The 24,636-nt window shown below is 35.9% G+C and overlaps 1 protein-coding gene across 1 annotated transcript in view; it reads left to right on the forward strand.

Annotated features, from left to right (window-relative positions):
* Positions 1-24,636, forward strand: part of TLL1 (tolloid like 1) — a 124,997-nt gene that overhangs the window by 71,199 nt on the left and 29,162 nt on the right. The window contains exons 7-13 of the mRNA XM_066549052.1: positions 942-1,047; positions 4,007-4,131; positions 10,441-10,556; positions 15,500-15,602; positions 16,800-16,916; positions 17,848-17,993; positions 24,220-24,415. Of these exons, the coding sequence (XP_066405149.1) occupies positions 942-1,047; positions 4,007-4,131; positions 10,441-10,556; positions 15,500-15,602; positions 16,800-16,916; positions 17,848-17,993; positions 24,220-24,415 (909 nt within the window). The remainder of the gene's footprint in view (positions 1-941; positions 1,048-4,006; positions 4,132-10,440; positions 10,557-15,499; positions 15,603-16,799; positions 16,917-17,847; positions 17,994-24,219; positions 24,416-24,636) is intronic.

The raw sequence follows: 24,636 nt of genomic DNA on the forward strand, positions 1-24,636 counted from the left end.
TTGAGCCTTCTTTCTTGTCTCACTGTATTATTGACTTGTGCAGATGCCATAAGAGCTCCTCCCCTTTTCTTTTACTATGATGAGAAAATCAGCTGGAGTGCCATCCTCAGCAGCATGCTCTCCCTTTCAGTTGTTTCTCTGGTTTCTGACTGAAACTACTTCTTGTGGTGTGGCATGAGCTTGAGGATCACTAAATGGGATCAGGAAGCCATGGCCGCTGACGCATTTGGTTTTTGTTATATTATGCAGCTTATGTTGGTTAAAATGTTAATGTCACTGCAGGGTCTTTTTGTAAGACTCCAGTGGGAATATGAACTGGAGTAAGGAGTGCTTTGTATTGCTGATGTACTAATTAGGTCAAAGAACTTAGGGTATGGAATTATGAACTAAGTATAATTCCTTTTCTCCTGTTCTGCTCTTGTTAATTTGCAACATCTGGATCTTGAAAATGTGACTTTGTAGTGTCTGCATTACATGAAGCCTCACAGAGAAAGCTTCAGACTTTGCTGAAGCCGAGTCTCCAGTAGTTTAGTGCTGGATTTAGTATCCAGTTAGAGTGTTAGTATCCAGTCTAATGAGTGAGGAGGGTTCTTCTGGAGTCTTTGCTGTCAAAATTATTTCTTTTAGGAATTAAGAACCAAACCAGAAATTTGTATGGACTGTACATGAAGCATATCATGATGTGTGGGGCCTTAATGTGTTTGTTGCATGAAACTAGTCTTTCTAAATCCAAATACACAAATTTGATGTGTGTTTCAGAAGAAGTCTGCCCTATCAGTTAAGGGGGCGTAGTAGAGTCGCACACTTCCTCCCAAATTGCAAAGATTTCTGAATGTCAGTGAGTAATTAGGTTAGGATCTTTGTTGTTTTTCTTTTCGTGTTTGGTTTTTATCTTTACAGAAAAAGATATTAAAGAATCTATAATTATCAATCATTTGTAGGTCAGGAATATAACTTTTTGAAGATGGAGCCTGGAGAGGTGAACTCCCTGGGGGAACCATACGACTTTGACAGCATTATGCACTATGCCAGGAACACCTTCTCAAGGTTGGAGTCTCAGGTTATACCTTTTGGCTTTTAATTCTCTTCCTGTCTGTGAATGCTAAGAACTATGCTTTTTGAAGTATTTTTAAATGCCTTAAAATGTCCCTTGCGACATAATATTCCTACAGCAGTCAAAGCACAGCTTGTTTATTTTAAGTCAAAATAATTTAATTATATTTGAAAATGTGTTTCTTTTCTGTTCAGTTTCAAAGCAGCCTTTTGATCTTGCCTCAGTTCTTTAGATTTTCAGACAAGATAAACTGGAAACATCATTTTATATGATACTCTCTTTTTGTGTCCACAAAAATTTGAATTTAGAAAAATCAAATGAGTGAAATGGCTAGGAATGTTATGTGTAACGTGATCTGTTTTCTAAAAGAAAAAGACATCTCTTTAGATGCATGGAGTTTCATAGCCATGGATTATGCAGGTAGAGCACAGGTTATTTGGACATCTACTACACAAGCCACATCCTTTGTTAAGGACTGCAGTCAAGCATTTATAACAGAGGCTGCAGCCTCCTCTCTTTATCTGACAGTATTGTTACTGTCATAAAAACCTTATAGTAAAGACTTCTGCTGGTTTTGCTCTGTCCTGTTGCAGGCTGATCCTTTCCCAGCTCCTTAGTGACTCAGTGGGGCTCTCTCTGAAAGGGTGCAGGGTTGTGGGGAGCTGTACAATGAGCTGGCAGACCCATAGGTCAGCTCTACCCTAGAGAAGAAGTGAAAGAGGTATTCATCCAGTCTCCTATTGCATTTCATCAGCTAATTATTCTCTAAAGATTCCAGAGTAATGTAAAATTAAAAGAAACCTCCCAAAAACACCCAAGAAAAAGTTTTAGTTTAAAAAGATATATTCTTGGGTGTGGTTTTTGTTTTTTTGGTCTGGGTTGGGTTTGTTTTTTTGATTTTTCTTTCTTGTGTGTATGGGTCTCTTTTTTTTTTTTGGTTCAATTTTTTTAAAAATATTTTTCAAATTCATGCATTTTAAGGTAAAAATACTGGACAATCTGACACTTCGAAGTAAACTGAGGGCCACTCACCAGCCTTTCAAATTTGTTTGGCTTGTTCTCTCAATATAAATTCTATTATTATATAAAAATCCAACCAAAGGCTCTATTACTCAGCATTAGACATAATTCACCCCTGGAAGAGCATGGGAATGAGCCACATGAGGTAGCTATTAGTCACATTGCTTAATCCAGTTACCCATACCATTACCTTAAGGAAGAGATTATAAGAACCTGTATAAAATAGAGTAATTGAACAAGACAGAACCCCCCTGAGTCCTAGGGCAATGACAACATCAAGGTAATTTGATTTGTTAGCCCTGATTTCACCACTTTCCAAGCTGGCAAAAACTCATAGTGCCATGAACAGGCATGCCCTGCCCCAGGGTACAAGGGCTTGTTACTTCATACTGTCTAAAAATAGCCAGCCAAGCCCTGAGGTTGGGTATTGTTTTGCACTAATTCATCCTGCAAGCATGAGTGATGCCCAGTGAGGCATATTGCCAGCTGTTTGTTAGACTTTGCTCACCTAGATAAGTAGTAGGAATCACAAAATATCATAAAGTTCTTGTCGTACACAATGATTTTGTTCATGCTGTATTTACACTTACAGTATGTTCCTTTTTTAAAGTGCTAAGGCATTCAATAGAGGATTGAGGATTGTTTTCAAAGTTTTTCAATGTATGAGAAGCATCAGTTTGATGTTGTGCTGAAATTGAGTGGAAAATAGAATTATAATTTACAGATGCAATCACTTTCTAAAGAATAGTGTGTCTTTGTTCTAGAAGATGATTAATGCTGTATGTAGTTTATTTCAATGTTTAGGGTAACATCCTGAGATTATTCTGTCTTTACAAAATTTCTAGTGATGGCTCAAAAAATCTATCTGGATAAAGAGAGTAATATATACTTGCAATACTCAAAATGGTTCATCAGTTTTAATTTAAAAACCAGTATGTGTTTATAAATGGTATTCCTAACTACAGGCATCCTTACCATTCATTAATTTTTGCATCTCTGTTATGTCTGAAGGTACTGGTTTTGCTTTTCAATAAAACCCCTGCAGGTATACAGGTGATTATAAATAATTAAATAAAAAGAGACTATAGAAACATATTCTTCAGTTAACTGCTGTTTTATGAGATTTGAAGGATTTTAAATTCTGCAATGTGGTAATAGAATGTAGTTTTGTATCTTAGTCTATTAAAATTTATTTGAGAATAGCAAAATGTTTTAGATCATATTTAAAATCTGGGAAATTTTGAATAAATTGCACATTTGGAACAAGTGTATTTCTCTGTGATGTCTTGTCATTTAAGGTTAATGTCACTAAAATCACATATGGTAAGTTGATATATTTTATTGCAAGGCAAGTAAAGGCTGGCAAGTAAGCATTTCTGTTTTGAAAGTGTCAGCAGTTAGAGTGGAGTTAAATGTCTTACAACACTTGACAGAATCATGATTGGCAAATGTCTTTGACTTTACCTGCTCTCACATGTAAGTCAGACTGTAGGAGTTCTTATAAAAACTTTGTTAAAAATAGGAGCTTTGTGATTAAGAATTTTGTGCTAGAGATGAACTTATGTATTTTAATGAAATTTTATATCTTTTTTTCCAATATAGCAATAGCTTAATGGCAGTGTCTTTTCCCTGTAAAGTCTTAATAGTAGTTAGAGATCTTCTTCCTCTTTTTTAGCAGAAATATAAAAGCTGATATGTTAATTGATGTACTGAGAGAAGATTATTTTTTGGTAACTTTGCATAAAGTTTGCCAACCTGAGAAATTTTATGGCATGTTGTCTGCATTTAATGTTCTGTATATTATCCTCTTATTTATGCCAAATGTGAAAACCAGATTTACAAAACAGGTATACATTCATGGAACTCAGACAGTTTTATGAGAGAAACCTGATAGGGTTTTTTGGGGTCTATTTTTATTTTTATTTTTTTTAGGGGCATGTTTCTGGATACCATTCTCCCTTCCCGTGATGACAATGGTATACGACCTGCCATTGGCCAGCGTACCCGTCTAAGTAAAGGAGATATTGCACAGGCAAGAAAGCTGTATAGATGTCCAGGTATTGCACCACAAACAAACAAAAACCACATACTAGCAACTGTTTGACTTGTTGTTCAAGAGCAATGATAAACTTTTTGAGTCAGCTGCTCAGTATTCTCTTTCTATGTTGGCAACTGACATAGGCTGCAGAGGAATCAAATCATAAAAAAAACCCTTATGGAGAAGGTCACTGGAATGCAAAGTACCTAAGGACAGATGAACTGTATGAAACAACATGACATTTCAATCTGCTTCTCTTAGCTGTTCAACAACTAGAAAAATATGTTTAATATCATTTCTGGTTTGCATACTGGCTGGAGTCCTTTATTTGAATTCAAGTTGAGTGCAGAAGGAACAAAATGAATTACTGTGCTTGGCTGTGAATCCATTATATTTTTTTAAAATGTGTCAATGAAAGAAGTGAGGACAACCAAATTGTAAACTCTTGTGTGGATGAGATGGTTAGATCTTTCTACAAAATTTCTATAGTTTTAACAGATACATTTAAAATTTAAATATCTTCTGCCTAATTCTGTCATCCTATAATTTGAATGCATATTAATTTTTTATCTCAAAATAATGTGGTTGAGTTGCTGTCTGTCTCAGAGACATCAGTGGCAAGCCTGGAGTAACCCAGAGTCAACCCTATGGTTCGTGTTGTTCTCTAGTGCTCTTTCTTCACTAAGTGCTGCCAGAATGGTGGAGATCTCAAAGGAGAAGTTTTTAATCTCTTTGCTCTAGTTACTGCTGATACCACTGTTAACCTTTGGTGTCAACCAAAGAATTTCAGAAGTGCCGTCTCTCAGTCAGAATTTACCAGCAAGATCCTTGTGGGAGGCTGGACACCCCAGCTCTGAGCCACCTAGGCTTACAGCCATACTGCTCCTCATGGGAATGAATGACATCTCAGGAGCTGTTTTAACTTAGATACAGTGCCACTTTCAACCACCCGATCAACACAAAAGGACTAAAGAAAGCAATCTTTAGTGTTAAAGTAATGGAGTTGCTTCAAGTTTGTACCAGCAGCGATAGATCTAATGAAGATGCACTGTACAGCTGAAATGTGCTTTTCCTTTGTGCTGTAAGCACGCTGAATCATGCTCTTGTATATACTGAGAACAGGCACAGAGATTCTGGGCCTGCCAAAGCAGAAACCACTTAAACACCTTTTCTTTAACAACTGTTCCTTTGGGAACAATTTCTGCTCTTTCCTTTTGGTACAGAAAGTACTTTAATAATGACACGCTTGGCAGCAGTATTTCTAATGAAAGCATACAGAGAGCAATAGCTTCATGAACACAAAGAATATATACATATTTTGATACAAGACAAGTTTTGGAGGAAAAAAGTATATAAAAGTAAAACTGCTGGGCAAGTAGGTAGTATCTCATGATCATTTTGACTTAAAAAAAAATGGAAAGGAACTATAAACTAGTCTGTTTAGTATGTATATGATACTCTAATATACACTTTCGAAACTGTAAAAGATGCAACGTACATTTAGAGCTAGTGTTCAAACAGTTGATCAGAGAAAATATCCTTTTCATATATGTCATGAAAATGTACTGAGAATTATAATTTCTTTCAATGTTATGAAAGCCTTGTTGAAAGTTCATTTCACAGTATTGTAAAACCACTGTGGTTGTTCAGTAGCAGTTTGCATTTGAAAAGTAAGATATCTTTTGCAGCACCAGTGAACATGGGTCGCATGAACAATGAAAATGAATGTGGTTAAAGGATTATGCTCCTTTTTTGGCACCCAGCTTTGCAAAATTTGGGATAAAATATATTGGCTTTCCAGCCTTACTTAAATGAGCCATGCCATAAAAGAAAGTGAGTTTTAAGAGAGAGAAAAAGACAGAAGTTTTTTCTACAAATGTTAACTAGCATACTATTTAAAATGCTATTTTTTCAGTTAATCTTTTTAATAGAAGGTGCATAGCTGAATAATGCAACCCAGACTGAATCCAATAAAGAAAGCAAATCTCTGAAAGTTATCTAGTACTTTTCTTCTAATAAATTTTTCAGCAAATACTCAAACTGAAAATTCAGACAGGCATAAAGCTTTTGTTTTTATGTAAAGAATCAAATGATGATTCTAGTACATAGCAATAAAATCCCTGATACTGTGTTGCCTTTGGAGGTATGTTTTATTTCCTATTTCAGACAAAAGTTATTAATCATGATGCCTGCTTATTATAAAACAGCAGTGAATATTTCAATCCTTAATAATTATCTGCATTTTTTCATATGTTCATTTGTGCTCCCTTAAATGCAATGCAATGAAAATGCAGAAACCGATGACTTAATCAGCATTTTACAGAGACCCACACTTCTATGATAAAGGATTTTATAGTATTGTGTGTTTTGTTTGGAGTTCTAATTATTTCTGCAAACAGTTGCAGGCCCAAGTCCTTTTTTGGGGCCCTTGAACATGAAGTTGAGCTCAGGGCTGCTGGAAAACACAGGTGATCCTCACAGCAGGGAAGAAGCTGAGCCTTCCAGGGTGTTTTAGATAGTCAGGATATTCAGGGTCATTATTCAGGAAGGGGCTTACTGACCAAGAAACAGTTTTGAGACTGGTGAAGCCAGAGATTTGATAACCTGCCTTTCAGCAGCCGGGTAAGTGCCAGGTCTCTAAAATGTAGCAACAGCAATTTTGGTTTGTTTTTAACTTTTCCTTAGGATTTTTGTAAAAGGAAAACGTAATTGCTGATAGGGATCTGTTACATTTTAAAACCAAATTATATTGTTATGTGATGGAATAATAAGGGGAAAGAAAACAACTAAGTTGAAGTCCTTCCTCTGCCAATCTAATTTTGAATTTTGATTGTCTTGGTATTTGAGAATAAAACTTGAAGTTCAAGGTTGGATGTACTACAGTTTTCAGACAGTCTAATTGAATAATAAAATGTGTTTTCTTCTAGCTGCTAAAATTTCAATGCCGGTCTGCCTCTATAGTTTTATATAGAAATTGTAGTTAACATTTATATGTAGCCTAATAGGAGCAGAAGAATAAGAAAGGAAAACAATGGAGAAAGATACTCATGTGCCAAAAGAACAAAAAAAAAGTGTATAAAGTGGGAATGCATAATGGATAGGAAAGTCTCAGACTGGTGGGAGAAATTTGTTTAGAGGAAGAGAAGGTGGATGGACGAAGTTCAGCAAATTTACAAATTGCATGGATTAGATTTGAAAAGAATGTTCACCTTCAAAAGTCAGCCTTTGTTTACTGCATAAGGAGAATTAGGGTTTTTAGATTAAGACAATTTCCTTATAACTATTATGAGGAATCAAGTCAATAGTAAGACCCTGAGTTGCAGTAAACTGATTTAAGTTTTTGATTTAACAAGAATATGATCAGCAGTAGATATTTTTAGGACTCTGTGGCAGCTTTCTATGCTATATATGTATAGTTGTACCGACTTGTGTCTAAGTGTTAAAGAACTTAAAGAAAAAGGGTGAACTCAAATTAGCCATAAATGATGCTATGCATTTGCTAGTGCTATGTGCAAAGGAATGAGACTTGGTTCCCTAAGTGTCCTGGGGGATCTGGGCTTCATCATTTGCAGATTTCACAGTAATCCTTGATGGGACTTCGCCATGTGTGCAGGCCAGCCCAGAGAGGTGTCATATTCAGGCTGTGTAATTAAACACTGCTGCAGAGTACACTGGTGGGAATGGCTTTGTATAAGCACATAATCTACCTGCTGCCTACACCCAGTGCTAATCTTTACAAGGAAAGCAAAAATAGTTTCGCTCTCCTAACCATGGGAAGCCTTATTAGATGTCTAACCTTCTCAAGCTGTAAAGCAGAGGAGAGTGGCTTTTATGGCTAGAGTATGTGTGTGGGGAAAGCTAAAGTGGCATTTCTGCAAGTGGTCTAGCCTAGTAAAATTGATATAAGGCATGACATTTGAAAGGAGGGGAAAAGCATCAGAGAAAACCTTGGCAAATGTTAATGATTAACAAAGGAATAAAAATGTACAAATGCTTTTTAAAGCATTGTAAAGCATTGCTATTTAAAGTATATAAGATTTAAGTTGTGATTGATATCCTCTGACTTGAAATATACTAAAATAAGTATGAAATGAAATTTAAATAAGTGGCCCTTACCACTCATTTTCCTTCCACGTTTCTCTCCCAAAGTGGATTTCATTACTAGTGGATCATTATACAGTAAAAAAAAAAATGTAATATTCTGTCTTATAAACCAACTGCAGTTGCTACAGTCCAAATACAATCTTTACATTCTCTAGTGATAGAACTTTAACTGTTTCCCGTTGCCTAGAAATGTGCTTTTCAACAAGAAATTCCCAAATATCACCCTGTCTACTGCAGCTTTGGAAGCCAGCCTAGAGCTCAAATCTCATAGAAAATTAATTCAACTATTGATTGGTATAAGCTGTTCCTGTTATAGCTCCCTTGAGTAATCAAGAATTTACAATTAAAAGATAAATATGGCAAAACACATGAAGCCCAAGTGCGTTTTATAAATTCTGATTGTGTTAATTCTTAGTAGAAGCAATCTACTTACAAAATTTCATATGCCTCTGTTAAATTTAGAGATATTTCTGAAAATAATTTTAATTTGATCGAGAGCTTCCAGGAATTTAATAAGGATAGAAGGTAAATTTTCATATTAAATAGCTTTATTCTGTAATTCCTGGGGAAAAAAAAAAGTTCCATGACTCCTTTTGCAACTTAACAGCTATTGTTTTAGGTCTGTATACATCTTCTGTATATTGAGCATGGATTTAATGAAACCATGGATGAGAGGAAGAATAACAGGGCTCTAAAAGGGGTGAGAGGAGTACCTGGATTCTTGTGAATGTCTCATCTTTAGGCCCTACTGTCCTCCAACAATTTCACTGCTGGCTTTTTCTGAAGTGTTTTACTCAGGCACTGTAAGCTCTGGCACAGTTCACCAGCTCTGGGGTAACCCAGTACAGGACTCTGCAACTTAAATGACTTTGCATTCATTGTTGTGTTAAAAAGAAATTGACACATTAGCCCAGGTTAATACAGATATAGCCATTTCATTGAAAGGGCTTCGTGCAGAAATGTCACTTGCTGCAGCTGCCTGCATCTTTTTAAAGATAAAACCACATTTTTTAAATGAAGAGAGGAAAATATTTTATTTTCGTGTTTAGTTCCTAAAGGACACAGTGATGGTAGCTTCAGCTGTTACATTTCTGGAGAGCCATGCCACTCTTTCCTTTCTCTTCTTATCATGATAATCATTTGAGTGTCAGAGAGCATATTTAATGCCTTGAATATAATTTCCACCTGATATAACAGTGTAGTTGTCCAATCACATCTTAGGTGCATTTTAACAAAACAGCTTTACAGCTGTGTTGTCTGTCTTTTTGTCATAAGCAATCTTTTCCTTTGTCCTCTTTTATTTAAAGATTTTCCAGAACATTTATAATTCATCAATATTTTGATGACACGGTTGTTCACCTGCTGGCAATGGTAATTTGAAAGCACTGCAGATCTGATTACACTGTTAGTCATGAGATAATATCAAATTCATATCTTGTGTCACACCTGCAACATCAGTGGGAGAAAAAATTTGATTAAGGTCAAAAAAGATGACTGACTAAGGTGCAACACATACCAAAGTCAGTTTTAATGGTGGAGGCTGGTAGTAACTTCCAATGTTAAATTTTAGTGTGAAGATGATTTATTAGCCAGCATCTAGCAGCATGATTGACAGGTGAGAGAAGGGTGCTAAAAGTTTCAATAATAAAGAATATAAAAGCCCTTGGTATTTTAAGACCTTACATTTGCTTTGCTTTTATTACTACAAATCATTTTTGCTAAGAGACTTTGTGGAATACAGGACTTAGTTTTCTTCACCAACATAAATAAGCGAGTTTAGGTCAGATCAGTTTTTCATGTGGGTAAAGGACTAAATTAAATGAAACCACTGAAAAAATTTCAGTGTGATACAAGTCACGTTGTGCTAGCATTTCTTCTAGTTCTTGAAGGCTGTCTAACTTTTTTTTAATTACCAAAAGAGTTCTATGTATAATATTGCAGTTGATTGACAGCAATGATATTTTTAAGGCTGCCATAATTTTGGTTATGTCAGTAGACAGCACACAAGTGAAATAGTTCATGGAATAAAAACATGCTGCATAAAATGGAATAAATGTCAAACTGGCTTAAAAAAAAGCTTTTAATAAATTGTAAACTAACCAGTTTATTTTCCATTCTGCATCTGCAGTGAGTTAAATGAATTCTGAGTAGATATTGGAAAGATGCATTTTTCTCCGTTAGGCACATTACATTTTATATTTTTACTGTAATTTGTTTCTTTCAGCCTGTGGAGAAACACTGCAGGAATCTACAGGCAACTTTTCTTCTCCTGGGTTTCCAAATGGTTATCCTTCCTACACACACTGCATATGGAGAATCTCTGTGACCCCAGGAGAGAAGGTATTTTAATGTTCCTTTAGCTAGACACAGATACTATTTTCAAAGTAAAATGTTGTGATTTTTAGCTTCTTTTTTTTAAGTTTAAAAGATGCATATTAATTGAAAATAATGGAGTGTCATAAAAAATGGGACCATGGGTTCTGTACTATTGACTTCACTTTGATCTGTGGCATTAGAACTCATCATCAATTCAATGGATGTGCCTGTGAAATAAAGGCATGATTTCAATTTGCAGTATGTTTGCATCATGAACTCCCTTTAAAACTGGCTCCTAGTTCAGTTTATGGTTTAATATAAAGGTAGAAGAGGTGATTCAGGCTCCTGAATGGTCCATTTCCCAGCATGGGCAAGCTGACCTGAGCTGTATGGGGCCGATAGCTTGGGCTTGACTAAGGAAGTTCTTAGTGTGTTCAATAAGATGCTTCTGAAATGGAACCATAATAACATGAGTAAAGAATGTGTCACTGTGGGTGTTCCCTGGAATTGGTTCTAATGCATATAGTTTTACTTTCTGGTGATCAGTATTGTGGTGGGGGGAGGAATGGGCTTGGTGAGAGCAGTTCGGAGAGAGAAGTGTGCCATGCTAGTGAAAGCAAAACCTGTCCTTCTTTGTGTACGCTTTCAAAATGTGCTACTAAATCTCATTTAAATTATTGGCTCAAATATCAGGCTGCTTCAAAACAATTAAGGAGGGAGTGATAAAAAGCTTCATCTAAGACAAAATATGCAGGAAAAAGGATGTAAGTTACCTCATGTGGAGCAGTGGCTAGTATCAAGCAGTCAAATGTGACCGTGTTCACAGGGGTTCTTGGATGAGGGAAGAGACAAGAATGTTGACTCCATGATCAGTAGGCTTGATTTATTATTTTATTATATATATATATTACATTATCACTATACTAAAAAGAAAAAGAAGGACAGGTTTTCTCAGATGCTAGCTAAGCTAAGAATAGAAAAGAAAAGAATGATAACAAAGGCAGCTCTCTCAGACTCTGTCCGAGATAGCTCGGTCCTTGATTGGCCATTAATTATAAACATCCAAGATGGGCCAATCACAGGTGCACCTGTTGTATTCCACAGCAGCAGATAACCATTGTTTACATTCTGTCTCTGAGGCCTCTGAGCTTCTCAGAAGGAAAAATCCTAAAGAAAGGATTTTTAGTGAAAAGATGTCTGCGTCAAGTACTAAAGACTAATATACAGAAACAAAGACTGGAATATCAAATCTAACAGATTCAGTACTGGCAAGTTCAAATAGGAAGACCCAGCACTTGCCCCCAGATGGTTCAGTAATTTGTCTCAGAAATCTCCCACTATGTATGAGTTGGACATTCTTTTCTCCTGATTTTATTACTTTGTTCAGTGTTTCTTTCAGGTCAGGGTCCTGGTAGATGCCAAGAATATACACTCTTGTTGTTCTAATAGATCCTGAGGAGCTGTAAGGGCATTTGCTACTGTGGGGAATGAAAGAAAAGTCATTTGGAGAGTGTTTGCCCTCCTTTGGGCAAGAGCCAGAGCCAGGAGGAAACCTAAACACTGTCTGCTGGGAGGAAAAGGGTGGCTCAGCATGTTGTCAGGGAAAAAAAATGAAGAGATGAATAAGAGAATGTTTGTGCAAAAGATGGAAATTACTCTAGATAGTAAATGTATGTCCCCATTATTTGTGTTGCATTTTAGACATGATTGTGATAACAACAAAAATGGCTTAAGTTTTCTTCCAGAGCTCCATTAAAAAAAAATTAAAAAGTGTGTTCATCTACAATTATTTGCTCTTGAAAAAAATTCTAATGTATGAGTTAATGTTGATGTTTAAGTATTTATAGCATACTCCAACTTTGTGTAAGCCTATCTGTAGACACCAGTGTAATATGCCTTGAGTTTGTAATCACCACTGAAGCTGCATTATACTGGACAGAATATTAATGGGGGAAAGCCCCTGTGTTGAAGTCAGCAACGTGAGAGGACTGACTCCTTTCCCAATTTATTTCTTTACCTTTTACTTTTGAGACTTAAGACTACATGGTAAAATGTAGCTGTAAAAGCTGTACTCAGTATATCTATACACAGAAAAGTCTTGGAGGGAGGATAGTGTTATTAATGCTGTATGCCCCCAGCCAGGGAGAATCCTGCCTTCTGGTGTATAGAAATTTTACTGGCATAGGGAGAGTTGCAACCGTGCCAATGTTTTATTTGAATCTGCCTTTTTGAATAGATTACACTACTTTTCAGTTTTCCTTAATGTTTTACATGAAAGATGAAATAGGCCAGAAAAATCCTTGATTGATATGGGTAAAAAAATGCCACCTGCAAATACCTTGGTTTGTATTACTGGTATTTGTTTTATATTTTGTGCTTTGTTAGGCAGTAGGAGGTATGATATATTCTCTTGGAAGCTGCAGTAGCACAATCCAATCTGCTGCGTAATCAATAATTCTTTAATTGTGCTGACAAATACCCATTGATTGCTTTTCCTGGGAAGCCTCTCAGCCATCCTGTCCCCTTGAACAAGCTCTGCCTTGTCTGTAGCTCTATTTAGTACTTTGCAGAACAGCAAATTGGAATCTTAAATATATTTAAGCTTGTTTGGTTCATGACCAGAAATCGTGCTGTGACAGATTGGGGGTTCAGCCTATGTACAGCTAATGAATTCTGGTCAGTGTTAAGAAATTGATGTATCATCAAATACCTTGGCATGCCAGAGTGAGAAAAGGCTGTGAAGGTTATTTCATGTAGTTTCAAAAGCAGGGGCCATTGAGGAGGCTCATTAAATTTTAACCATTTCCACTTAGATAGCAGCACTTTGACACATTGATCCATTTCCCACCCCTATCCTGGCAACTAAGGTTTGGAAAAAGGTGAATTTCCAAACAAAAACCAGAGAAAAAATCTGATGTTTCAGCTGTGTCATGGAAAAAAGGGAAACTTGTGGTTAGAGTGGTGAGAGAGACCTCCAGGCTCTAAGGAGTTGAAGCAGTGGAGGAGGTACAGGTTGTGGCTTCTGTGGCTTGCTTCCAGCAGAGCCAGCTGGGTTTGTGTAAGCAGCTGTCTGCATCTCATCAGGGCAAAGAAAAGGGGCTCCCTCTTGTGAACCCCTCTGACTGCACAGATCGGGGAGTAAAGTTGGCATGGCAGGGAAAGGACAGGACTGGTGAGGACGGAAGGCTCTCCAAGCAGTATGGCTAAATGCAAACAGAGATACCTACTTACCTTTTGAGAAAAAAAGAAGGTAGGAGTTTAGCGGGAATCTGGACTGCAAAGTGAATGATTTGAGGAGAACAAAATTTTTGTATGTTGGTGTGGTCTCTTTACTTGAAGGAAGAGTTGAAGGAGAAAAATTCTGCCAAAGACAGAGAATTTATTTGTGAATGAGAGAATGGTCTCTGCCATCTTCTGAAGTAGATTCAAATAGAAATTGAAAATGTGTAAAAAAACTGAAGCAGAGTAAAGCATATGAATGTTTTTACTTTTAGCCAGCTTTTCATATTTCTCATGGTAAATAGGTGGTTTTGGAATTCTGGCAATATTTGTGCATTTATTTATTCAGTACATCTTCCTGAAGGACTGCCCCTGCCCGAGTAGTAAAGGCAAAATGTCCTGTGTGTTAAATATCCATGAAAGGGTGCATGAAACCAAGAACTTTGAGATGGAACTAAACCATTTTATCTGACTGGGTTCATTTTTCCAGTTATGGTGTTAAAATTTTTGCCTTGCATCTGGAACAATGGTAAATTCCTCTCCTTTCAACTGACACTCACAGCTGCTCCATGGGCTGCCATGGAGATGTATTTTTGCAGTGTGAGGTACTTGCTCCTGTGCAGCAATTTGTGTTTGTTTTATAATGGCAGGTTTCAATTGCAAATTTCTAGGATCAAAGCTAAGATAATACCAATTCTATGCTCAAATGTGAAGGGAGAAGAATTTCAGTTAGAAATATTTATTTATGTACACTGAGGAACTGATTCTGAAGCAGATGAATTTTTTTTCCAAGTACACCTAAATCCAATTAAAAGGTATTAATTGGAAGTAATTTCATAGTACAAAATATGAATAACTTTTGACCTGCTTGTTTGGATTTATCCCTGTAATTGCAGGACATGAGGCTAAGACTATCCCAGTCGCTCAGGCTTTGAACTGTAGCTATTATGTCAATGTGTGATCAGGAAAAATCCTATTCCTGTGTTAAAAGTGTAAGTTTATGGAAGTTTAGGATTAATATTTCTAAAAGAGGGATAATGTAATTTAATGTAAGGGTAGTCCTTGTAGTAAGTATTGAAAATATGCTTGTTTACAGATACTCTCAATAATACTTGGAGTCCAAGTTCAAAAGTTCCAGAAAAAGTTCATATTTCTCTATAAAAAGCTTTATTATAGGTTCATTAAGAATCATTAAGGGACTGTACACTGTGTCTTATTAGTGAAATTTCTTTCAGAATTACTGTCCAACATTGTCAACATTTATGTGTCTGAAAGTAAGATTTCTTGTCAAAACAGTAGTAGGAGACGCACAAACTAAAATAAAACAATTATTTAATTTTTTTTTTTTTTATTTGCAGCTGATTATAGTCTGTGCTGGTTATAGTCAAAATGTAATGGAAGAGAAACTGGCAGTAGAATTATCAAGTAACATACTTAAAATTATAGTACTCTAATATTTTACCTAATTAGCATTCTCAAATTTTTATTTTTCAGTGAAAAACTCTCTGCGTAGTAGTTTGTCTTGAATTTTTGCAAATATATAAGATTAAATAAAATAAAGTTTTCATGTTCCCAGTAAACTTGTACTTAGTCAAAGAAATAATTGAGGGGAGGATAATTAAATGTCTGAATGGTTGGAATTCCATTACAGGTGACCACTCTGGCTTCAGTTCTTCAGAATGTTGTTGAGATTGTTTTTCTCTTATTTACCACACATGATTTATTTAGGCCTTCTCATCTGGTTGCAGATCGTTTTAAACTTTACCACCATGGACCTTTACAAGAGCAGTCTCTGTTGGTACGACTATATTGAAGTAAGAGATGGCTACTGGAGAAAATCCTCTCTGCTTGGTATGCAACTGTTAAACGCTGCACCGTCCACTGCACCGCACTCACTGGGCTCAGTGGACCTGCTCTTGAACCCACAACAAACTTCTTGGGTTTCAGGTGTCTAGAATGGATCTAAACCTGGGGATGGGAAAAAAACCCTCTAAATGGCCTTGACTTCAAGCCTCAAGCCCTCCTTTCGCTGTAGCTTGCTATTATTCAGCTGCAAGTGTGGAAAGATGACAGCTATAAAATCTGCAAGATTTTGCTTTGCTTATGGATATTGAATTATGAAGCTGCCATAGTTTTTGGTTTTTTTTTCCAGAGAAATAGGGAAGACGTTTACACACTAATCTATAGAGCATGTGATGGGAGATTCATAGGTCATGTGATGAGAACATGCATCTGCTCTAGAGCTGTTGTTACAAGCTCTGTGCCTGTACCTTTAAGATTTGGGGCAGATTGCGTCTCTTGTTCCTTGTGTGTCCTTCCCTGCTCTTGCAGAGAAGACAAATGCAAAGCAATAATGAATTAAATTTGAGTTGCAACTGAAATGTAAAAGCTGCAGTCATCCTATTTTAATTCAGAAGGTTGGTGGGAGGATTTCACCTCCCATAATGCTAGTGCCCAGATACAGAGGACAGCTCTCTAACAGTGAATGTCTGTTTTCTTGGCCTTGAACAGTAAATAAAGAAGAAACAGTTAAGACTAGACAGTAATTATCCTCTTCTCCTGTTCTCTATCAACTAGAAAAACAGAAATTTTACCTACCTCGGCAGACTTTTAAGAGGGTAATGTAGAATAGGTCATTTAGATGTTACTTTTTTAAATCTCTTTGGCCCTTAGGCACAATCAGTTGTATTACTGTGACCTACATTTGTTCCATTTTTAAGATTAGTACTCACTTTCCCCTTCCAAAATGCATGTGTTTGTATGTATATAAAAAACCTCTAACAATAATTTTTTTCATTAATTCCTCTAAGGTTTTATGCTTAAACTTGTGAGCCTGACTGCAATAAAAAGTTCTGAAAGCTTTATAATAAAATCTTGTGTGTTAGGTCCTGCTCTGCAGAAACACATGTGCTTAACCATAGGCATATGAATAGTTCCACTGAGCTGGTTCTGCTACTTCTGCCTATAATGTTAAATACTTGTATAAATGTTTGCAGCATTTGGCTTCAGAGGCGGCAGAAAATGCAGTTACTGGTTGCATGTTTTTAGGCAGGTTTTGTGGTGACAAACTGCCAGAAGTGCTCACATCCACCGACAGCAGGATGTGGATTGAGTTCCGCAGCAGCAGCAACTGGGTTGGGAAGGGTTTTGCAGCAGTTTATGAAGGTAAGCCTCTTACAGATTAAAAATAATTTGGTTATGGAAGAATAATATTAACCAGATACCTTTTAAAATTAACCATCGCCCACCAGAACTAACATATGAAATTAGTATTTTCTCACTAAGAGACAGTAGGTGCTAAATTACTAGAGAGGGAATTTGAAACTCCTCCCCTCACCAGATTTCAGCCGAGTTCTTTTTCAGGGAAATCACTGATAATAATCATAAACGTTTTTTACCAGTCTTTAATTTACTCAATATGCATGTTCTTGGACTTAGTGATTGCAAAGATTTCTGTGTGTACTTTCTGTTTATCCTTCAGAAAAATCTGTCTTATATTTTCTATATACTCTGGAAATAGTTAACAAAGGCACCCATGCACATTGGGTATATTAGCAAGTCAACATTTACCTGTTTAAAATAGAACCTGTACTTTTCATTAAAATATTTTTAAATTTATATTAGCTGTTTCTTTGAACTGAATGCAAGCTTGAAGTGATAAACTGTTGGTTAAAATGCATAGATCTTTATAAAATATGAGATTTTGCTTTCATTTGTCTTTTTCTAAAGGTTACTAAATATCAATGAAGAATGTTTATTAAGTATATTTCAAGGGTGAACAAAAATTTAATTATTTTGACTCTTCAAATATATTCTGTAAAATGCATAGATTTAGATTATCCATAATTACAAATTCATCCTCAACACTGTAGACATGTTTAGAGCTATAAGAAATGCTAAATTATATTTGCTAACTAAAGTACATATAATGGTTTAAATCAATTGTGTTTTCAATAATTTATCCTTGGTAGATTTAAGTATTGTCCAGAACAATTTTTTTACTAGTTTTGAAAATGGAAGCATATAATGTCACTTTGGGCATGGGGAAATTACAGAAAATGTCATTATTGACAGTAAAATGTTATGCCTTTATCAGCTATTTGTGGAGGTGAGATCCACAAAAATGAAGGCCAGATCCAGTCTCCCAATTATCCTGATGACTACAGACCAATGAAGGAATGTGTGTGGAAAATAACAGTGTCTGAAAACTACAATGTAGGATTAACCTTTCAAGCATTTGAGGTAAAGCCTTTTAACTAATCTCAGACAAGCACCTAATGGCTAAGTGACAGTGAAATATAAAGGAATATTTATTAAGCCTGTGAATGAATTTGAGTTCTCTATGAAAAATTACCTCCATAATCTGTGAATGTTTCTCTTCCCCAGAAATTTTCAAAATTATAGGTTTTTTATGTTATCTCTAATATTTTAATTAGAATTTTAAAATTACTGAAGATAGTCACATTTTACCAAGTACATTGTCTAGCTCAGCAAGGTTACTTCAATATTCTGTTAAATAACCAGGACTTTTTATTTTTGCTAAATCTTATTGTCAAAAATGAATGCGTGGCTGGAGAAAAAAACCACTATGTTCTTTGGCCTCTGCTTTGAAAAGGAAAAAGCTCTAATATTCAGATCAAAAACTTATATTTAGTGAGGAAAGAAAAAAAGATGTGAGTTGTCATACCTGTATGTCTTTAGTGTCCATCATGCTGTGTATAACATTGCTAAGCTATGGTAAACTATTACATAAAAAAGAAAAAGTAATATTTCATGTCTGTTTTATTCCTACACAATACACTGGCTTGAACTTTGTAGATAAATTTAGTAGCATACTTTGAGTTAATTTGTTTTCTTTGAATATGCTTCAATAGTAAGGGCATCAAGAACATTTTTTTAAAATCTAGACTTTTTGCCTTTATGTTGTACATAGATCTAAATACAGGTATAGTAAACAGATCTGTAATTTCCAACCTGACACTTTAGTCTTGCAGGCAGACTTCAGGGTTATGGCACATTTTTGCAATGATTGGTAGAAAGATTTGAGTATGAGACAATAAGGGATTAGGACTTTAACAGCAATTATGAATATAAAATATCAAAGTTTCATTATTTTTATAGATTCTACTTAATTTTCCCTTTTTTTTTTTCAATCTTGAATTAATGTCAGTTCTAGTGCAGACAAGATCAGCTTCCCCTGATCTTCTGAGTCTGCATGATCTGGCTCAAGACTACTTACCATAGTATGTTAGTCTCTTTATTTAAGCTCTGTTGAAAATGAATGTTTTGAGTACCTTTTATATAATTTACTGACCAGATACGGAGCTTTTCTAGTCTGCCATAGGTGCTCAGCATTTCATAATGTGATGACAAGGGAAATGGCCCTATTCCTCTGCAAGAGAGACTTGCTGCAGTGTTTGGTCTGGTTGCAGTTGATCAGCAATGGTCTACATGTGCTTGAACTGACCTCAGTTCAATATCATCACTGGGAGAATCAAACATCTCTCCCTATCTTTCAGGACCTGTTTCTAATCACCAAGTTAGGGACTATTTACAAGTGTGTAATTGAGGCATGCTTTTGCCTCACCATACAGGAAATAACCAGAAGCAAAGGACCAGCAAGCAACAGAACATTTTAGTAGACAAAATTAGGGCCTTAGGAAGAAGTGTCCAGTTTTTCCTCCAGACTGTTTAGTATTATGGCACTCTCTAGAGGTGAGACGTATGGACTAACACCTCATAAGAAGAAAGAGGAAATTGAGCAGAAATATAGTCAGGGGACAGGCTGAAATTTGGGCTTATACTTCACGTGTTTTGAAAAGGAAAAAAAAAATTGCAACAGTAGGGACTTGAAATACTTTTCCAGGGAGAGTCTGAACTGTAATTCCAGAGTGGCAAGATGCCCTTGAGCACCGAATGAGGCACCCCAGACAGGCACAAGACTGTTATATCTGTCTTTGTGGCACCTCTTACTGGCTCATCCACTGAGCTCCCTGCTGAGGATGGGAGTTGCTCTGGGAGCTGCTCTGGAGTGCCTGGACATTCACCACTGATTTCCATTTCTGCTCCCAGCTCTTGGAGGTAGGTGTTCTGGTTTTTGGTACTGAGTCCGACTCTGGACTGAATCCTTGGTGCACTGCCCAGTAAAACAAAAAGTTGCTTAAAAATCACTGTTCTTGGTGCCAGCTGAGATAGAAAAAAGTAAATGTCAGGCCAGAGACTTATTGCAGTGTGTTTGTGAGAAAATTACTTCTCTGTGTTCTGAAAGGTACAGTTAAGTAAGGGGAATTCTCATTATCCCTATGTAATACTAGGAAAAAAACCCCTGTATAAATAACCTTCATTCTGAATTGAAAGCACTAGGGAAACTGAGAATTTCAAACTGTATCAATGAGTCATCTTGTTTTGCCTGCTGTGGGCAACACATTTTCCACTGAGTTGCAGGATTACACTTTCTTATTTGGCTGCTATAATTTCCACTGTCTGTGTGAGAGTAGAGATGTTGGGACTGGGAACTCCATATTTTTCATTGTGACAGTCACCTTTATAATATTGTTCTTTGAAAATTAGCAGCGTTATTTTGTTAGTTTGTTTGCTTTTTTATTTAAGAACCTTTTTTGGCATGCAGTCTCACCAGCTAAAAAAATCCAGAGGGTTTGTAGAGCAGATTCATATTAATCTTCCTCATTTGAGTGACCTTGTTAAACTCTGTGCAGATAGTGATAATTTAAATTATTTTTACATAAATCAGGGAATAAAATTTATCTGATCTACTGATTTCACTACGCATATATTCCACCTTTTATGACTGAAGTCTACAACCTGAGGCAGATATGTTTACCTGTATTGCAGTTTGACTTTATGAACAAAAAATTAACAATGACAAAAAATAATATAAAGATTTTTACTGCAATAGAATTGCTCCTAGATTTGCCCTTCATATCTTTTTTTCTTTCTTTTTTTTTGGTTCAGTTTTAGGGGGTTTTTTTTGTTTGTTTTAATTTGATTGTTTATCTTCATTTTTTCCTGTTGGAGGAGTGCTAGAAGACAAAGATACTCTGGATGTGAATTTGTTTGTTTTTATGTGAGTTTTTGTTTGGGTTTTTTGGTTTGGTTAGTTTGTTGTTGTTTTTCTAAACCTGAAACTACCTATGAGGCATTTTTTGAGAAGGGATGTAGAGGATGTCTCTGGCTTGCCATTTCTCTGGGAGACTTCATAGTTTTTTCCTGCTCTTCTGTGCCTGCTTTAGTAATTTTTCTGACATTTTCTCAACTTAGTTCTCTGATGCTCTTTAAATTCTAGGTTTCCTCCAAGGCCTTCAGGAGCCGAGATTATCTTTCAGTTTCCTATAGGAAATACATTTCTCTGTAAAAAAATTTTTGTATATGATTTTTTTTTTAAATTTGCTAAAATTACACATATTTCTTCTCATCAACAAATAATATCACGTGAATATCTTGTGAAATTTTAGTGCTTCAGTAAGCAAGATTTGTTACAATCAAACCAGGGGTCCTTTCATTAACTGGAAGAGATTTTCCTCAAGGAACAAATAGGAAGTAGGAAGAATAAGAAAGATAGATAGAAAATATAGGAGGAGCAGGAGGAATAAGACACTATTGCAAATGTAATAGACCTTTGTATGGTAGTGTTCCCAGATGAGAGTACCATGTAATCTTAAAACATAAGGTACAGAAAAAAACCCCACATTTTATAATATTTTCTTTCATTGATTACCAAGTACCAGTTATTTCTCAAAACCACAATAATTATCTGTTATATATAGGTGTATGACAGTGTTCACAGGGGTCTTGGGTTGAGGGAAGAGACGAGGATTTGACTCCATGTTTCAGAAGCTTGATTTATTATTTTATGGTATATATTACATTCAAATTATACTAAAAGAATAGAAGAAAGGACTTCCTCAGAAGGCTAGCTAAGAATAGAATAAGAAAGAATGATAACAAAGGCCTGTGTCTCGGCCTCTCTGTCCGAGCCAGCTGGGCTGTGATTGGCCATTAATTAGAAACAACCAACATGGGCCAATCAAAGATCCACCTGTTGCATTCCACAGCAGCAGATAATCATTGTTTGCATTTTGTTCCTGAGGCCTCTCAGCGTCTCAGGAGGAAAAATCCTAAGGAAAGGATTTTTCATAAAAGATGTCTGTGACATAGGTGTAACACTTTAATCCCTTAATATTGATAATGCTGGCATCACTTGCACTAGTAGTAAACTAAATATAAGTGAATATGGTAGAACAGCCAGCTTTCAAATGGGTTTTTTTGAAACTCAGTCTTTTTTTTGAAACTTTGCAAGTTGGTTGATTCTTATAGTCTTAGCAAGTTTAGAAACTTACTCCTATACAAAATGTATTTTTAGCTGTTCTCTTCTGCCCAAAATAAAGTGATCCTCAGAAAAGAAATTACTAATTCACCTCAATGGAAATTTGGCACATGTAACTCAGAGCCACACTGGGCTGGTGGATAATCATAATTTCCATATTGCCAATAAAAAATGGAAACATGGGAAAAAAACGGATGTTAATTAAATGTCTTAAGTACTGAAATGACCACAGATGTGTGGGGAAAATGCACAATTCCTTAATTGATATTAGTGAGCTTTGGACCAGTTCACTTCTCAATTTTTACTGAGATAACAAGGCAGACTTTATTTCAAATAGGAATATGATGTCATGAATTTATTATTTAGGTTAATGAAAATTTGGAATTGGTATTGTCAAAAACTTACCAGTGCTCATGTACTGTATTAGTTGCATACAATTGCCACTAAAATCAGTAATAGGTGCTTGCATCCCAAATCTTTCTGGCTTTCCTCACTCATTCCCAAACTCTGTACCAGGACAATTCCTGATCAAAAATCTAGGAAATTACAGTAAATGACAATATGGTTTGTGACAGAGGAGTGGGTGGGAGAAAATTATGCATGTAAATGCCTGGAGAATTGGAAAGTTGGAAAGAAGACAGAGAAATGTTGTGTGTAAGTGCCATATTTTCATGCCACTAAAATGGCACAAAATCAAACAGTTCCTTCCTCCCAATTTTTCCTTTTACATAAGAAATCTTAATGTGCTAAATGGAAGTTCCTTAGTCTGTGATGATTTCTGAGCTTCATGTTGGTCATGATGCACAAGTAGAACAGAGAACCAGTGGCTACTTCTGCTTACTGTAAAGCTTAGGTGCAAGAAAAACTCTCTCTGGAGGTCAGTGTAGATTTTTCTGGGCTTAGTTTAGACTTTATTGATTTAACAGAATGTGGATGTGCTGAATTAGATTTGAGGCTTTCTCCAACCCTTCTACTTGACTATGATCCTGTTACCCTCCCTATCCTCTCCATCCCTAAGCTTGCCTCTTCCAGTTCACTAGTTAGTTTAAAAAGAGTGTTGTTATAGGAATTATTTTTGAATGTTTGGATCTAGTTAATTCTTTTATTAAATAAGACTGAGCAATGTGAAATATTCCAGCAGTAAAATGACCCCACTCAAGAGGGTTTTTAATTTTCTTGAGAAAGACACACTCTCAATAAAGACAAGCAGCTGCTACTGCTTTCCTCTCTGGTGCAATTCCCATTCTGATGGACTCTGAAAATACTATTATGTAAGGAGCACAAGGCTCACTACTCAAGCAGACATGCACACATGCCCACTCACATATTAGTCTGTGTTTGAATGTCATCCAGCAGAAAGTTTAAATGGAAAGGGAATTTTTCAGTTGTTCTGGTTTCAGTAAGTTTCTCCATCAGTACAGCAAAGATTCACTCATTGACCCAGAAAATCAAAAGAGGACACCTGAAGTCAGGAATTGTGTAAGAGAAACTGGACACATTGGCCACTGAAAAATTAGTTTCTTTTTGTCCTCTGTTCTGTTGACTACTTCAAAGCTGATCATTTTATATGTGTCTTTGGATCTAATTTTTCAGATGCATCAAATTCCTTATGCACTGCAATTTTGTACCTTTATCCTGCAACATTAGTGAACAGTGACAAATGCAAAATTTTGCTCTGTCTGGAGGATAAAAGGAGATTCCAAAAATCTTATATTGTTGAAATTTGAGCTTTTTAATATTGCTAAAACAGTGAATATTTCTGACCTGTTTAGTTTCTGAGCCATTAATCTTCTTTAGTTGAGTGTACATGAGAAAGGAGGACTTGACTTGAGATGATAGTAGAACTTTACAGAGCACTAGGAAGCTTAGAGGTGAGCATGTCTTTTTTAGTTTTTTTTTCCCCAGTTAGACTGTTGTGTCCTTAGTAACATTTCAATATTTTTTTTTTGTGTAGAAAACAAGTATAGTTAAAATCCATTCGATGATGTTCATTCATCTTCCTGCTGCTTGAACCCTAATCAGAGACCTTAACCTTAACTTTGAAAAAATTTAAATTCTTTTTATTATCTGCTTGACATTTATGGTCAAGTTCAGGTAGGTAATTTTGAAAATTATGTTTTACAGATTGAAAGACATGACAACTGTGCGTATGACTACTTGGAAATCCGAGATGGAACAAATGAGAACAGTCCTTTGATTGGTCACTTTTGTGGCTATGACAAGCCAGAAGACATTAGATCTACCTCTAATACACTGTGGATGAAATTTGTTTCTGATGGAACTGTTAACAAAGCAGGGTTTGCAGCTAACTTTTTTAAAGGTATGTGTTAAAACATATTTTGAGAGTTATGAACAGCTTATCACTTCTTCTTGGACTAGAAAATTATGAAGGGATATTAAAAATATTTCTCAATCTTTTTTTTACTACTAGACTGAATAGAGTAATTCTTCCAGGGCATAAAATTTATTCAAAACAAAACAATAGAGGTTTTTGAATCTCCTAGTACAATGTGTCCAAAGACTGAAGGAACATATTCAGCA

This window comes from Molothrus aeneus, chromosome 4, assembly GCF_037042795.1.
Source record: "Molothrus aeneus isolate 106 chromosome 4, BPBGC_Maene_1.0, whole genome shotgun sequence".
In the NCBI taxonomy this organism is placed as follows: domain Eukaryota; kingdom Metazoa; phylum Chordata; class Aves; order Passeriformes; family Icteridae; genus Molothrus; species Molothrus aeneus.